This window comes from Zootoca vivipara, chromosome 7 (genome assembly GCF_965207765.1).
Source record: "Zootoca vivipara chromosome 7, rZooViv2.hap1.1, whole genome shotgun sequence".
Taxonomy (NCBI): Eukaryota; Metazoa; Chordata; class Lepidosauria; order Squamata; family Lacertidae; genus Zootoca; species Zootoca vivipara.
The window spans coordinates 2,494,264-2,507,940 of NC_142590.1; the positions used below are offsets into that span (position 1 = coordinate 2,494,264).

The 13,677-nt window shown below is 45.3% G+C and overlaps 1 protein-coding gene across 1 annotated transcript in view; it reads right to left on the reverse strand.

Annotated features, from left to right (window-relative positions):
* Window positions 1–13,677, reverse strand: part of LAMC2 (laminin subunit gamma 2) — a 45,180-nt gene that overhangs the window by 7,484 nt on the left and 24,019 nt on the right. Inside the window, exons 9-19 of the mRNA XM_035123663.3 lie at window positions 13,049–13,270; window positions 11,260–11,430; window positions 9,265–9,468; window positions 8,365–8,501; window positions 6,987–7,143; window positions 5,249–5,454; window positions 4,797–4,876; window positions 3,902–4,039; window positions 1,650–1,794; window positions 1,224–1,373; window positions 823–937 (exon numbers count right to left, since the gene is read on the reverse strand). Of these exons, the coding sequence (XP_034979554.3) occupies window positions 823–937; window positions 1,224–1,373; window positions 1,650–1,794; window positions 3,902–4,039; window positions 4,797–4,876; window positions 5,249–5,454; window positions 6,987–7,143; window positions 8,365–8,501; window positions 9,265–9,468; window positions 11,260–11,430; window positions 13,049–13,270 (1,725 nt within the window). The remainder of the gene's footprint in view (window positions 1–822; window positions 938–1,223; window positions 1,374–1,649; window positions 1,795–3,901; window positions 4,040–4,796; window positions 4,877–5,248; window positions 5,455–6,986; window positions 7,144–8,364; window positions 8,502–9,264; window positions 9,469–11,259; window positions 11,431–13,048; window positions 13,271–13,677) is intronic.

Sequence of the window (13,677 nt, forward strand, 5' to 3'; positions counted from 1 at the left end):
CTTTTAGGACAATTTCTCCTAATAAACCTCTTTTAGTATTTTTGAAAAGCAATTTTGTATGTTATTTTCACAAATATATGCATTTGAATCGACACTTTGCTTACTCGTTTTTGTACACAGTGGTTGGTTGCAGAACTGCATTGCAAAATTCAAACATGTGCAATTTTGGGGGAATTGCTGAGTTTCAGTTTGTGTACTGGTTTGAGAAGTAAGAATTAAGTGGCTTTTCATTAAAATTCAAACAAAATCAAATATCTCCCTCATCCCTACCCTGGAGTTTATTCATTGTATTTATACCTTGCAAATGGCCCAAGCACCTGCGTCTCCAACCCCATCGTTCTGCCCAGACACTGCGGTCCAGTGCCGAGGGCCTTCTGGCGGTTCCCTCGCTGCAAGAAGCCAAGTTACAGGGAACCAGACAGAGGGGCCTTCTCAGTAGTGGCACCCGCCCTGTGGAATGCCCTTCCAACAGATGTCAAGGAAATAAGCAGCTATCCTATTTTTAAAAGACATCTGAAGGCAGCCCTGTTTTATATTTAATGCTGTATTGTTTTAATATTCGATTGGAAGCTGCCCAGAGTGGCTGGGGAGACTCAGCCAGATGGGTGGGGTACAAACCATAAATTGTTGTTGTTTTGTTGTTGTTGTTGTTGTTTACATTATTTACATGTGAAACAGTTTTGATGCAAATTTCAATTTTATTTTTGTTGAACTCTGGACATGGATGCCATTGCTTCTTCTGGCCTCCTCCTCAATGAACTCCCCACCCATTACTCAGAAAAGCCACACCACAACACCCCCAGCAGTTGTTAAGCAACTCACCCTTAAGATTCTTCAAGATGCTGTCAATGTCATCAAATGTGGCATTGCCAGCACTCAGTGCCTGCTGAGCTTTACTCTTGGCAAGGTTGGCACGAGACATCAGTTGGACAGACACCTGCAACAAGCAAACAAAATAAAAAACATGAAAATACAGCCCCACTCCCAGATCTATAAAAATGCCCTCTACTGGAGAATTCAAGGACACTAATTAAAAACTATTTTGTTTCGATTCCTTAAGTGAAATAGACATGCCCTAAAAACATGCCCATAACACTTGCCTAGAAACCCATAAATGGCTAGGAGTGGATAAAGTTGCCATGCTAGTGACTAAAGATTTCAGGGATCCCAGAGCCCTTTACCCAATAATGGTCTCCCTGATTGCTAATATGGATATACTTTACCAGTCTGTCGTTCTGTCCTTTTTGCAAGAGCTCTTTGATCTCTTCTTCCCAACGCTCCGTGTTGCCTTGGAGCTGCTTGTATTCTGCAATGTACGTTCCCGCTAAGCCAGTTAAAGAATCTGCTTTCTTCCGGAGCTGACCGGCTTCCTCCTGAAAAAAGCATCACTTGGTTCAGAGTGCTTCACAGCTGCCACAAAAAGCAGCCTCTCTTCACCTCTATCAAGACCACCCATATCTAAGAAGTGCAAACAACTGTTGACTAAATAAAGGATGGAGAACTGGTGACCCTTCCAGTGTTGTTAGCACTACAGCTGCCATCATCCCTGATCACTGGCCACACAGCCTGGGGCTGATGGGAGTTGGAGTCCAACATCTGAAGGGCCACATATTGTGGAGAGAGAGCGCACACGCACACACACCTCTCACCTGAAAGAAGCTTGTGTCGACCTTTGGTAAGCGAGCCAGAGAGTCAAGCACCATCTGACTCCTCTGGTAGACCCTGTCAGCATCAGATGCAGCTTTGCCAGCATCAGCCTCCAGTTGGCTTGAGAGCAACTTTATCTCATCATATCTGAAATGGGAAGATAACTTTTGAGCCTAGGAGTGTGGAACTCCCTTTCACCAAGTTAATGTATGAATTCAGCCCAAGAAAGGGAAGTGATTCTGCTTTTGGGCTCGCCTATCTACCATGATGATTTGGGGCCAAGCATGTTGTGATTCTCATAAACTCTCATAAACCACAGGGATTTTGAGGACAGGCAATGACTGATTAACGTGTGTCCAAAAGAGACATGCACCGAACCCGGGCCGGAAGTGTCACTCAATGCGTCAGAAGGACAGAACGGGGGCAGGGTGGAATGGGGGTGGGGTGCATTTATCTGCTCTCCTGACGCACATGGGGGCCAGGAGCCAGTCACTGACTGTATTCTAATTCTGAGAGCCCCACTAAGCCAGAAGGGAACCTCCATGATCTCTCTTGCTGTTCAAAGGAGAGACTCTTGTGCATGGCAATGCAAGGGTAGTCCATTATAAAATACTACTTGAGTCTTTTCTGCATCTGATACTGGTAGTTTATTCTTCATTAATATTTCAGCACAAATCACTTGGTTCAAATCTCAACTCAGTCATGAATTCACAAAGTGGCCTCAAATGACTCAGCTCCTTGCAAGGTTGTTGTAAAGAATGATCAAAAAAGATGTCTGTGAGGAGCTTTGAATATTAAAAACATACTATATAAATAGCAAGTGTTGCTATAATTATATATTATTATGAGAAGTATAGTAAATGAAATAATATGTTAATATAATAAAAATAAGGGACATGTTTTAACATCACTCTTAAACACCCAGTTTTTTGTGACATGAATTATTCAGTTGACTTGATCAGATCTAGTTTGTTAATTTTTGCCAACTCTGAAAATTTCCATCACATTTTCTTGGAGATTTTTTTTTCCTGGGAAAGGAAGGTTCTAAAACCCTGCTATATTCAACTCAACAGCATATAAAAGGTTGATAACGAAAACAGTACCCTTAGTTCACATAAAATAACCAGAAATATGTCCCATGGGGAGCTCATAATCATGCCTCATGGTAATATTCTTACTATAAAAGCCTGTTCATAACATTCCATCACATTTCAGCATCTGTAAGAAGCAGAACTCTGGCCAGGATACTGCATATATGGAAAGAGCAAACTTGATCCCAATTAAAGCTGGGCTCCCCAGAAGCACCCTAATCTCTCTTTTATAGCTTCACCAACCACACTACAGAACTTTCTCCCATAAAATACGGTAATTTTTTTTGCTTCTGGGGGGGCAGCTGCCCCCCCGCCCCTCGCTGGGTACGCCCATGAGAGGGCTCCCTCAAAGGGATGCAATCTGTCTCTAGGTCAGGGGTGGGAAATATGTGGCCTTGCAGACGTTGCCAGGCTCCCACTCCCATCTGCAATCTTGTGGGCCTTTATTTTAAGTAAACATATTTTGCATCTTGCAATAAACATTATTGTGGTAAGCAGCTCCGAATTTGGAATTGCATCACATCTTCATCACATGCACCAAACAGGATATGGGGCCCCTGTTAACTAACCTCTCACTCCCTTGTCTTCGATGTTTTCTTTGTTTTGCCTGTTCTTTTCACATAAGAGCTTTTCTTAATCTACTAAGCATTTTTCCGGTTGGGATTCCCCTTTTGGATCTTAATCAAGCCGGGAATTGGGGACTTTCCAAGCTTGTCATTTAAGTCCTCTTGTCCCTTATGCTTTACTGACATAAAGCAAGCTTCACAACAATGGTCAATTTATGGTAAAAATTGCACCCCTGTCATAGAACAATGGACTAGGAAATGCTTAAGCCCTCATCAATACTGTCACTTAATGTCAACAGTAAGCTTCCTACCACTATTAATTCTCCATTAACTTTCACCCTCAATCCAGATTTTCTCAAGCGCTCCTTTTTGGAGAACCATGGAGAATTAAAAGAGGTACAGGAAGCTTATTATCCACATTAAATGACCTGGGTTTTCCTTATCCCAGGAAAAACTCCAGTCCTATTTCAAAATGCTTTTAGCAATCATAATAATAATATCATGAAATAATGAGGAAGGGACATGAAGTCAACCGAGAAGAGAAAGGGAACAAGCCCAGCACTGAAAAAGCATTCAAAGCAGCACAGCTGGACGCACTTTTTGTGGAGCCCTGGCACAGAGTTCAGCAGGATGTCTCCTCCACTCGCAGATGACTGCAGCAATCCCAGTGCCTGTTCTGAGGCTTCTGCCGCTGCCCTGGCTGCTAGCTCGATCGTATCTGCCAGCTGCATGTGCCTAGAAGGCAAAGAGAGACCATATGGGAAAGTGGGGAGAGGATGATTCACAGCCAGCACCCTCCTTGTCTCTAACCTAAATAACATGATACAGCATTATAGTTAGCTACTTGGACATGTTTTTATAGCCTGCTCAATCCCAGGAGCAGAGTTCCGGGGACTTGGATCCTAAGACCCACAAGCAGAGTTGTGTGTGTGAAATCAGCTTCCTATATCCTCTATATCCTGTGTTTCCTGCTATGTAAATGACAGGAAGCTTTGGCTTTGCACACTCCCTCCTCCCTCCCCTTCTTCTCTTTCATGCTTGCAAGCTTTTGCTTCCAGTCTTAAACAAACCACCATTTCCTGTGACACATAACCTGGGAAACTGTGGTTTGTTTTCTTATGTCTGAAACTGGCTCATGTCCTTTGTGTGCTGTGGTCATAGAAACTGGAAGTTGCTGATTAAGATATGTTTAAAAAAATGCCACTTCCATCAGAAAGTCAAGGTCTGGCATTCAAGAGCCATCACCAATGGGAATGAACTACGGTAGCAGCTACAAGGGCCTAAAGCTACCTTCACAGGAGACCCCTGGAAATTGGAGTAGTTTTCTCGCCTAAAGGCAGAGGCAAGCTGGTAACCATATCTGCACTTCAGTGTTATAAAATTACTGCTCTTTAAATAAAAAATAAAAAATTAGGTGTTGATGTTTTCAACACCAAGCCCAGTGACAGAAAGCATGTTAGGAGCAGCCTAGTGAAGATTATTATCAACTCACCTGTTTGCCAACTTCATGGCTTCTTGTGCCAGGATTAAAAATTGGTTTGACCCTCCAGGGAGGTCTAAAGATGGAATAATCTGCGTGGGGGAGAGAGAAATACTGTATCAATGTGTGCTTCCAAGAAGCAGTGTTCCACAGCTCAGCATAATTATGCTATAATTACACTATAGCCCAGGGGTTCTTAGTCTTTCCACCCTCAGGGTCCACCAGAGAGCTAAAAGCCTCTCAGCTCCACCGGTCACAAGATAGTGCCTCCCAAAGTGTTTTTACTCATTCTCTGTAGTTTCTTCTCTCTGTCTCCAAACCCCTCTGGGCAGGCCAGAGCAGCACTGGTAGGAATTCGAAAGGGGTATGCAGCATGTCCCATAGATATAGGATACATTGCACCACACACCCTTTGCTAGGCATTTCTCTAGCAAATGACAGTATTTCAGAACACAGATACTTGCCATGCTTCCCATCTTTGCCTTGCTCTGCTCCAGATCCAAGCGAGCTCTCACAACAAGCTTCCTGGCATTTTCTGCCTGGCTCTGGTACTGACTGCCCAAAGACTGCAACCTGTTGGCAGTCTCCGTGATCTCCTCCAACCGGGTCCGGTAGGTGGACTCTTGAACTTTCATCTTGGACAGGCGGCTCCCCAAGGACCTGTCAGAAGCTTGGAGAAAGGATAACGTTTGACATTAGGCTGGAGAATGCAACATGAATGGGCACGTGGTTGTTGGTGGACAAACAGAGCAAACAATTCGTACAATCTGGGGGAAATCCCCACCGAGAAGAGGAGAGTTCACCTGAAGATTCTCAGTTCTGCCACATACTATGGTAAGTGGTCAAAAGCAGGGGAGAGAATGGACACAGACATGGAAAACTGTGTAACGTTATGACATGAATCATGAATTGAGGGGAAAGACCATGGCTGTGCACATATGACTGGCTTAAGATGCAGCAAAGCAGCCCTCTCCTGGTTACACTGCAATGCACACGAGCCAGTCATTGTATGCATCAGTATGGCTGGGTGTGTTTCCAAGCTGCTCTCTGCCTTTACCACTGGACAGAGATATATATGTCTTTACAAGGCTAACATTTTCAAATTGGATCAAAGTTGAGGGGGTTGGGGGGGAGGGGATGCACCAAAATGCTGCATTTTTCAATAAACTACAGGACAGGTGTGGATTGTGACTAACATATGTCCATGCCTTCACAAACAAGAAGAGGGAGAGCACTGGTTGCAGAGTCAGTGGGTGGGTGTACACAGCTCAGTGGCAGAGCACATGCTTTGAATGCAGGAGGCTCTGGTTCAAAGCCTAGCACCACCAGCTTAAAGGGCTGGAGAATACACACATGCACGAAATCATCACATTTTAGAACACCACTGGCAGTCCTCCTTTTTCTGCCTTCTAAAAGAATTAAGTCCCAGGAGATAGAAAAATAAGGCTTTCATATATTGTGTGTTCAAGAGGGTTGTGTGTTCACATTTTGCTTTTAAGAACTTTTTCTAGATACAGTGGTACCTCAGGTTACGAACACTTCAGGTTACAGACTCCGCTAACCCAGAAGTAGTACTTTGGGTTAAGAAGTTTGCCCCAGGATGAGAACAGAAATCGCGCGGTGGCAGCATGGTGGCAGTGGGAGGCCCCATTAGCTAAAGTGGTACCTCAGGTTAAGAACGGTTTCAGATTAAGAAAGGACCTCCGGAACAAATTAAGTTTGTAACCAGAGGTACCACTGTATTGATGTTTATTTACCTCTGTGGCTGCACTCAGCCACTTTTCTTTCTCATTTCTCCTATAATCGCATCAGACCCTCCAAGGGTTCCTATTTTCCAGGGACGTCCCTGATTTAGAGAAGCTGTCCCGGTTTCTGATTTGATCCCGGAATGTCCCACTTTTCCTTAGGATGTTCCTATTTTCACTGGAGAAATGTTGGAGGGTATGGAGTATGGAGGGTATGGATCCAACCCCCAAGCCAACTGAAGGCAGCCCTGTACAGGGAAGTTTTTTTTAAATGTTTCATGTTTTATTCTATTTTTATATATGTTGGAAGCTCCCCAGAGTGGCTGCGGCAACCCTGTAAGATGTGTGGGGTACAAATAGTAAAATTATCATTATGGAATGGGACGTTCCTATTTTCATCAGAGAAAAGTTGGAGGGTATGTCACATTCCAAAGGGATCTAGAAAGACTCGAGTTACCTTGTAAGCTCTGGGTGTCCCTTAGGACTTGCTGGAGCATATCCTCTGCCTCTCTCATTTTCCTCTCCAGCTCTGCATTATCTCTTGTCTCTCCACCAGTAAGAACCTGAGAGACCAGCACTTCAAGGCCCTGCAGTTGCTGGAGGTACTGGTCTACCTGGAAACAAGGTAGGAGAAATCTGTGAGCGAGTAATAGAAAGACATGAATGCAAAGACTTGGCCAGCAGCTCCAGAGTCTTCAAAAATATGCAGTCTGGATGATTCAAAACAGGTGCCTAAGAAGCTTCCAGTTCTAAATAATTAAGATTTTAATTACAGGTAGGTAGCCGTGTTGGTCTGACGTAGTCGAAACAAAATTCCTTCCAGCAGCACCTTAGAGACCAACTAAGTTTGTCATAGGTATGAGCTTTCGTGTGCATGCACACGAAAGCTCATACCTATGACAAACTTAGTTGGTCTCTAAGGTGCTGCTGGAAGGAATTGTTTTATAATATTTTAATGTTATCAAGTTGTTATAATAATGATACTTTAAAAGAAGGTACTACCTAGATGTCGTCCTAAATATTTTTTATTGCATTTGTGCTCTGCTGTTCCTCCAAAGGGTTGAAATAATTTACATGCAATTCCTAGGAGAATCCCATCCAAGACGTTTACTGAGACAGACCTGTTTGCTTGCTGGCTGGCTGGCTTATTTATATATTTTTGTTTATGTTTATGTTTGACCAAACCGTGGGAGGCAGTGGAAGACAGGAGTGCCTGGCGTGCTCTCGTCCACGGGGTCACAAAGAGTTGGATAAGACAATAAAAATATATTTATATTTATTGATTAAATTAATTTATATACCTCTCTATACCCAGAGGTCTCAGAGCATTGTGCTTTCAGACCATTCTCCGGGAAGAAAATAGAATGAACTTTATTTATTTTTCTTTTCTGATTCCTAACCTTTTTGAGATTAATTAGTTACAGTAAAACATGTCACGATTCATTGCAGATGCCCTCAGTTAATCAGGCAGCACATTTTGCAAGCCCCCCCCTAATTTTATGCATTTTAAATGTTATTTTTACTAATTATGCAGTTTTATGCACACTTCCCCTAATGCATATTTTTGGTTGGAAAACTGCATTGAGAAATTCAGAGCAGTGCGAATTTCAAAATATAGCATTGTTTTGGTTTGCATATTGTTTTGGAATTAGATAGGCTCACATTAAAATATGAACCAAACTAAATTTCTCCCCCATCTCCAGTGGGAGGTTTTGCATTAACAATCGTAGTTGTTCTGCACCTAAATAACAAAGCAGAGAGCAGCGCATTGGGTAGGAACATTTCATACACAATTGATAGCTATAGTAACAAAAGTGCAAGAAGGAAAAGCCAACCTGAGTCTTCACTTGGCTGTAGCAGGCTGGACAATGGGTGTGTTCACAGCTCCGCCCTTCGAACCCTGGCTTGCAAATGCAGCTCCCATCACTGTGGCACCGTGATGGCTCAGAACCTGCAGAATTGCAATTGCAAGCTGCGTAGAGTAAGAAAAAGCATAAGGTCAGGAGGGGGATAAACATAATGTATCTCAAAATGCATATTATCTCTCTCATATTTTCAAACATTAATTTGAAAAGTGTGGGATCATGTCAGAGGGTGGGATTCACCTAACCAGCCCACATGCTACAAAGTATTAGTAGTTTCTGTGTCTTGCCCTAACAGAACTTCAACCCTAGAGCGGGAGTTGGAAACCTCCAGATGTTGTTGTGCTCCAGTTCCCATCAGGAGTCAGTCAATGATTAGTGAATATGAGAGTTGGATTCCAACTGCATCTGAAATATCACATTCTCCGCATCCCTGATCAGCACTGGATTTAGGGCAGTGCATATGGTTCCCATGCACAGGGTGCTGAGCTGAGGGGGCACAAAACTGAGAAGATTCATAATTGAGAGGATCCATTTTGGGGCGCCCAATTTTGACCTCACACAGGGCACCATGTTATGAAAGATTACCAAGGTCTGTCCCTGCCCTGATCTGAAGGCAGCTCTGCAAGTCACAGCTTTGTTAGAGAGCTACATTACCCACCCAGGTAAGGAATTTGGATGTGACAGTAGGAGTGATTTATGTGAGCTGTTTTATCCCTGGAAGGGAAAGGTTTGTAAGCAGCCCTTTGACTCCCCCAATTGTCCCAAACCCTGTTTGGTCCAAATTCTTATAAAATTATTTGGGTGTGCATTGCTGGTAACAATGATGCCCTTGAAGCCAGCAATTGGCTTGCATGAGATGATAATGTATACCTCGGCATTTCTCTGCTGGGTTGATGGATAAAGGATTTCCAAAGAATCCGTCCTTGCACTTGCACTCCCCTGTCAAGTGGTTGCAAATCCCAGAAGCATTTGGGTCAACGCTGCTACACTGGCATGGTTGGCAGGGACGTGCTTGGCCGTTCTGACCCAAGGGGTCTCCAAAATAGCCATTGGTACAAAACTCACAGCGAGAGCCTGAGAAGAAAGGGAAGAAGGAAGGACAAGCAAATGATGCCTTGAACAAGCAATGCATGAACAGCCTCTGAACATGATGCTGGCATTCCTGAGAAAAGGGTGCCTGCAGTCCTGCTCCACCCCTAATTTCCACAATACACATATGAACTGTCCACAAAAATTGTTGCAAGTACCACAAATGGCATGGGGGGGGAGGTTTCTCCTGGTTTAGTTGTGCTATAATGCAAGAGGGGCCCTCCAGGCAGCAATAATGCAGTTACCTTACACCACATAACAACTTATAAAGCTGAAGAATGTGTGGGTGCTCCAGTACAAAGCTTCTTCATATATACTATTATTGCATCCATGTGATGTCGCATTCAAAAGTACACCAGTCTGGAGAAGCCCTAACTCTCTGGGCCTGACTTCGGACTTTATCCGTTGACTACAGTACCCTGGTGCAAATCCTGGTTCATCTTCAGTCTAGCTGCCTAGAGCTCAGGCCCAATGACAATGACTAAATTTGATGAGAATCAGGAGGTAGGGAATGTGGATTTCATTATGGTCCTTCTCTTTCCCTGCCTGAGTCAAGGTCTGCCTGTGTCGGTGCTGTACCACCGAGACTACAGATAGTGGGTTCACGTGACTAATGTGCCTACATGCAAAAGCATTCCTTCCACACTGAAAAACAGATGTCAGGGCAAATGTTATAATCTAGTCTTCTCCCTTCAATGCTAGTTTTATATGGGAATGGATCGTATACGGGTGCATTCCCACCCCCTTCTTGGCAAAAACTCTTCCTTCTGTTCTCCATTTCCCCCCCCCCTTTATTACATTGCATTTAATCATGATCCCCTACATCATCTTCCTCAACCTCGGCCCTCCAGATGTTTTGAGACTACAATTCCCAGCATCCCTGACCACTGGGTCCTGCTAGCTACAGATCATGGGCGTAGGCAGGGGGGCAGGAGGGGACAGTTGCCCCCCCTAGAAGAAGGGCCGCTGGCCAGCCTGCCCCGCTGCCCGCCCGGTGCCGTCTCCCTTCTCCCTGCCTGGCTGTGGGGCAGGTGGAGGGAAAGCCCCAGAGCCGCGCAAAGCGGTTGCCTGGCTTTCCTCTGCCCGCCCCACAGCCAGCAAGGGAGAAGGGAGCTTTCCTTGCCCCACTGTGGCCCCTCCCCCCGCCCCTTGGCCCCCCTTGCCCCCCTAATTTTCATCCTGGCTACACCCCTGCTACAGATTGTGGGAGTTGTAGGCCAAAAACATCTGGAGGGCCGAGGTTGAGGAAGCCTGCCCTACATGCTCTCTGAAACGGTACAGCACAGACATAGGTTTACCTCAGAAAGCAGACATGAAAGCGAAGACCTGGGCCTAGAAATCCAAGTCTCCACAGAATATTGACAAAGTGGTGGTGGGAAGCACAATTTGAAGGAAAGGCGGTGGCAAGGAAAGGGTAAAGGAAGCTTAACGATTATCCCGCACAGAGCTCTTCCCCTGCAAGCTCAGCACCCAACTGAATGCTTTTCTTCCAGCATGCAGCTGGGAATCCCGATGGGGAGGGGCTGGGTGGACAAGGGGAGTGCAGAAAAGAGTTAAATGCCCCTCTCCCACATCCCATCTTACCCCTGCAGATTTTTGCACAAGTGATGGAGATTCAGGTTCACAAACCTGTGTCTGTCACGAACACCTAGCCCTGGGACACACAGTGCACACAACACAACTTTTGCTATGCTCCTGTCATTCCTTAGGGAAAGAAAAGCTGGCCTCAGAAAGAAGAACATGCAGTCTGGTTAACCATCCGAACATGGGCATTACCTCCTGCTCCTGGAAGGCAATGGCTGCAAATGACTTCCTGCGTCCCTGGCAGCACTGAACAGCCTTGGCCCCCTTGGCACGGGCATGGCTGGCAACTCTGTGGGCTCCAGGGGAAGCTGTAGAAACCAGTTGGGCAGGTGGCACTGCTTTCATCTCCAGAATAGCATTCTCCTGGATGGAGGCAGGAAGAGAAAAGGAGCAGCTGGTCAGAGTGGAGCTTCTCAATATATGTTTCACATTGCCTGAGGCTCTTTGTGCACCTTGCATTAGACCCCTGAGAGTCCTGGCTCTAAGGTTTGTTTCATTTGCATAGATAAACGTTTGAAAATATGATTCTGAGGGGGAAAAGGGAACATTAAAGTAGAAGTTTGTGTGCAAGACCTGTCAATTTCAGTTCCCCAAGTTCCTCATTCCTCCAACCTTAAAGTCAGTTCTTTGCATTATGCCCTATAGACATTACAGCAAGAGCAGGGAATATTTGTGTGTGTGAGAGAGAGCTCATTCCACAGTAGTTCAATAATGGATAACGGCCCGGGGGGGGGGGCACCACACAATTATGGGGGATGAGGGCTTATCATGAAATCATCGGACTATCACCAATCATTGGACAGCCTTATGAGGAATGGTTGAAGGAGCTGGGTATGTTTAGCCTGGAAAAGAGGAGACTGGGAGGAGATATGATAGCCATCTTTAAATATCTCAACAGCTGTCACATGGAAGATGGAGCAGGCTTGTTTTCCCCTGCTCTGGAAGGCTTCAAGTTACAATGGCTTCAAGCTACAAGGAAGGAGATTCCGACGAAACATCAGGAAGAACTTTCTGGCAGTAAGAGCTGTTCAGCAGTGGAATGGTCTCCCTTGGAAGGTTGTGGACTCTCCTTCCTTGGAGGTTTCTAATCAGAGGTTAGATGGCCATCTGTCATGGATGCATTAGCCAAGTTTCCTACATTGCAGGGGTTGGACTAGATGACCCTTGAGATCCCTTCCAACTGTACAATTCTATGATTCTATGATTTGTCAGTATGGGAGCTATTGAAATAAATGGGCATGACTTAAGACTGCTGGCTTCAATGGGTCTAAGTGTGATTAACACTAGATATGACCCACTGCATCCAATCTGGGCCAGGCAGTGATAGAGAGGCAGAGACCTATGGTATATCTCTGTGGCCCTCCTCCTCCTGTGGTGGTGGGCCTTTAGACATTTCACCAGCAGCATGGGATGTAACCCTGGGAAAGCATTTCCCTTGCTGTGTTGCTCCAATGCCTGAAGGTTACCTGCATCCCAACAAATATCAACCCAAATCCCCTCCATGACCACATCTGCTGAGATTTTACCAGGAACTCTCAATGCAGAGTTGACTTCAAGACACAATGGGCTGAATTTCCTTTCTGAAATCTTTAGAAGTCAACTGAGCTTCTCAGGCCTCAGAGGGTTTGCTCATACACCATCCTGGTGGGGATCCTACCTATGCAACACAATCCATCACACACCTCCCCATGTGCACACCAGTTAGCAACAACAGAGGCACTACGTACATCCTGAATGACTGTATCCTGAATCCACATGTGCCACCCCAGCAAAACATTACCTTGTACATGAAGTGGGAGAAGGGGCTTCTCATGCCCATTCTTCCATCACATGAACAAGATCCCTAGCTGGATCACTGTGTAAGATGGCCCTAAGTGAGCTACTTGGTTTTTTATATTAGAGACCTGCTTGTTGCCCAAACAAACAAATAAACAATCTGTCCGTCCACAAGAATAGGCTCTTTGACTGTGGTTTATCCTACCAGTATCTGGGTCACAGGTTCCTCCTCCCTGGCAGCTGCAGAGCACACAGTTGCTGAGAGCACCGAGTCTAGCAGGATCCTCTCTCTTGTACCCTGGGGCACATTTCTCACAGAATTGCCCCTGGTACCCAACCGGACAGACACATTTCTCCACCCAGGATGCTGGAGTGCCAGAGGTTGGCTGCGCTGAATCCAAAAGGACATTGCTGAGGTACCCCGTGCCTGAGCAAAAAGAAAAAAGGTGGAACATTATAGTGAATATCCCTGGGAACACAACATGATAAAATACCACATATCCCAGAATCTCAACTGGATCATGTCTAAATCAGAACAGAGCTGACATTTGGGGAGCAGGTGTGGGGCACATCTATGCTACCATGGTACATTTGCATTATATACCTGTGCTTGGGAACTGTAGTTTGCTGAGGGTGCAAACTACACCATCTATTCTATTCTATTGTTCCCCCTCCCTTTGCAGTGGCGGAGGAAGGGGGTGCAGGGGGTGCGGTCCACCCCGGGTGTCATCACTGAGGGGGTTGACAAAATGAGTTTAAAATAAAAAAATTGGGAGTGGCATGGTTCCTTAGGTGCCTGCAGGTTGCATGCTACCTGAAATGGCGGCATGGGAC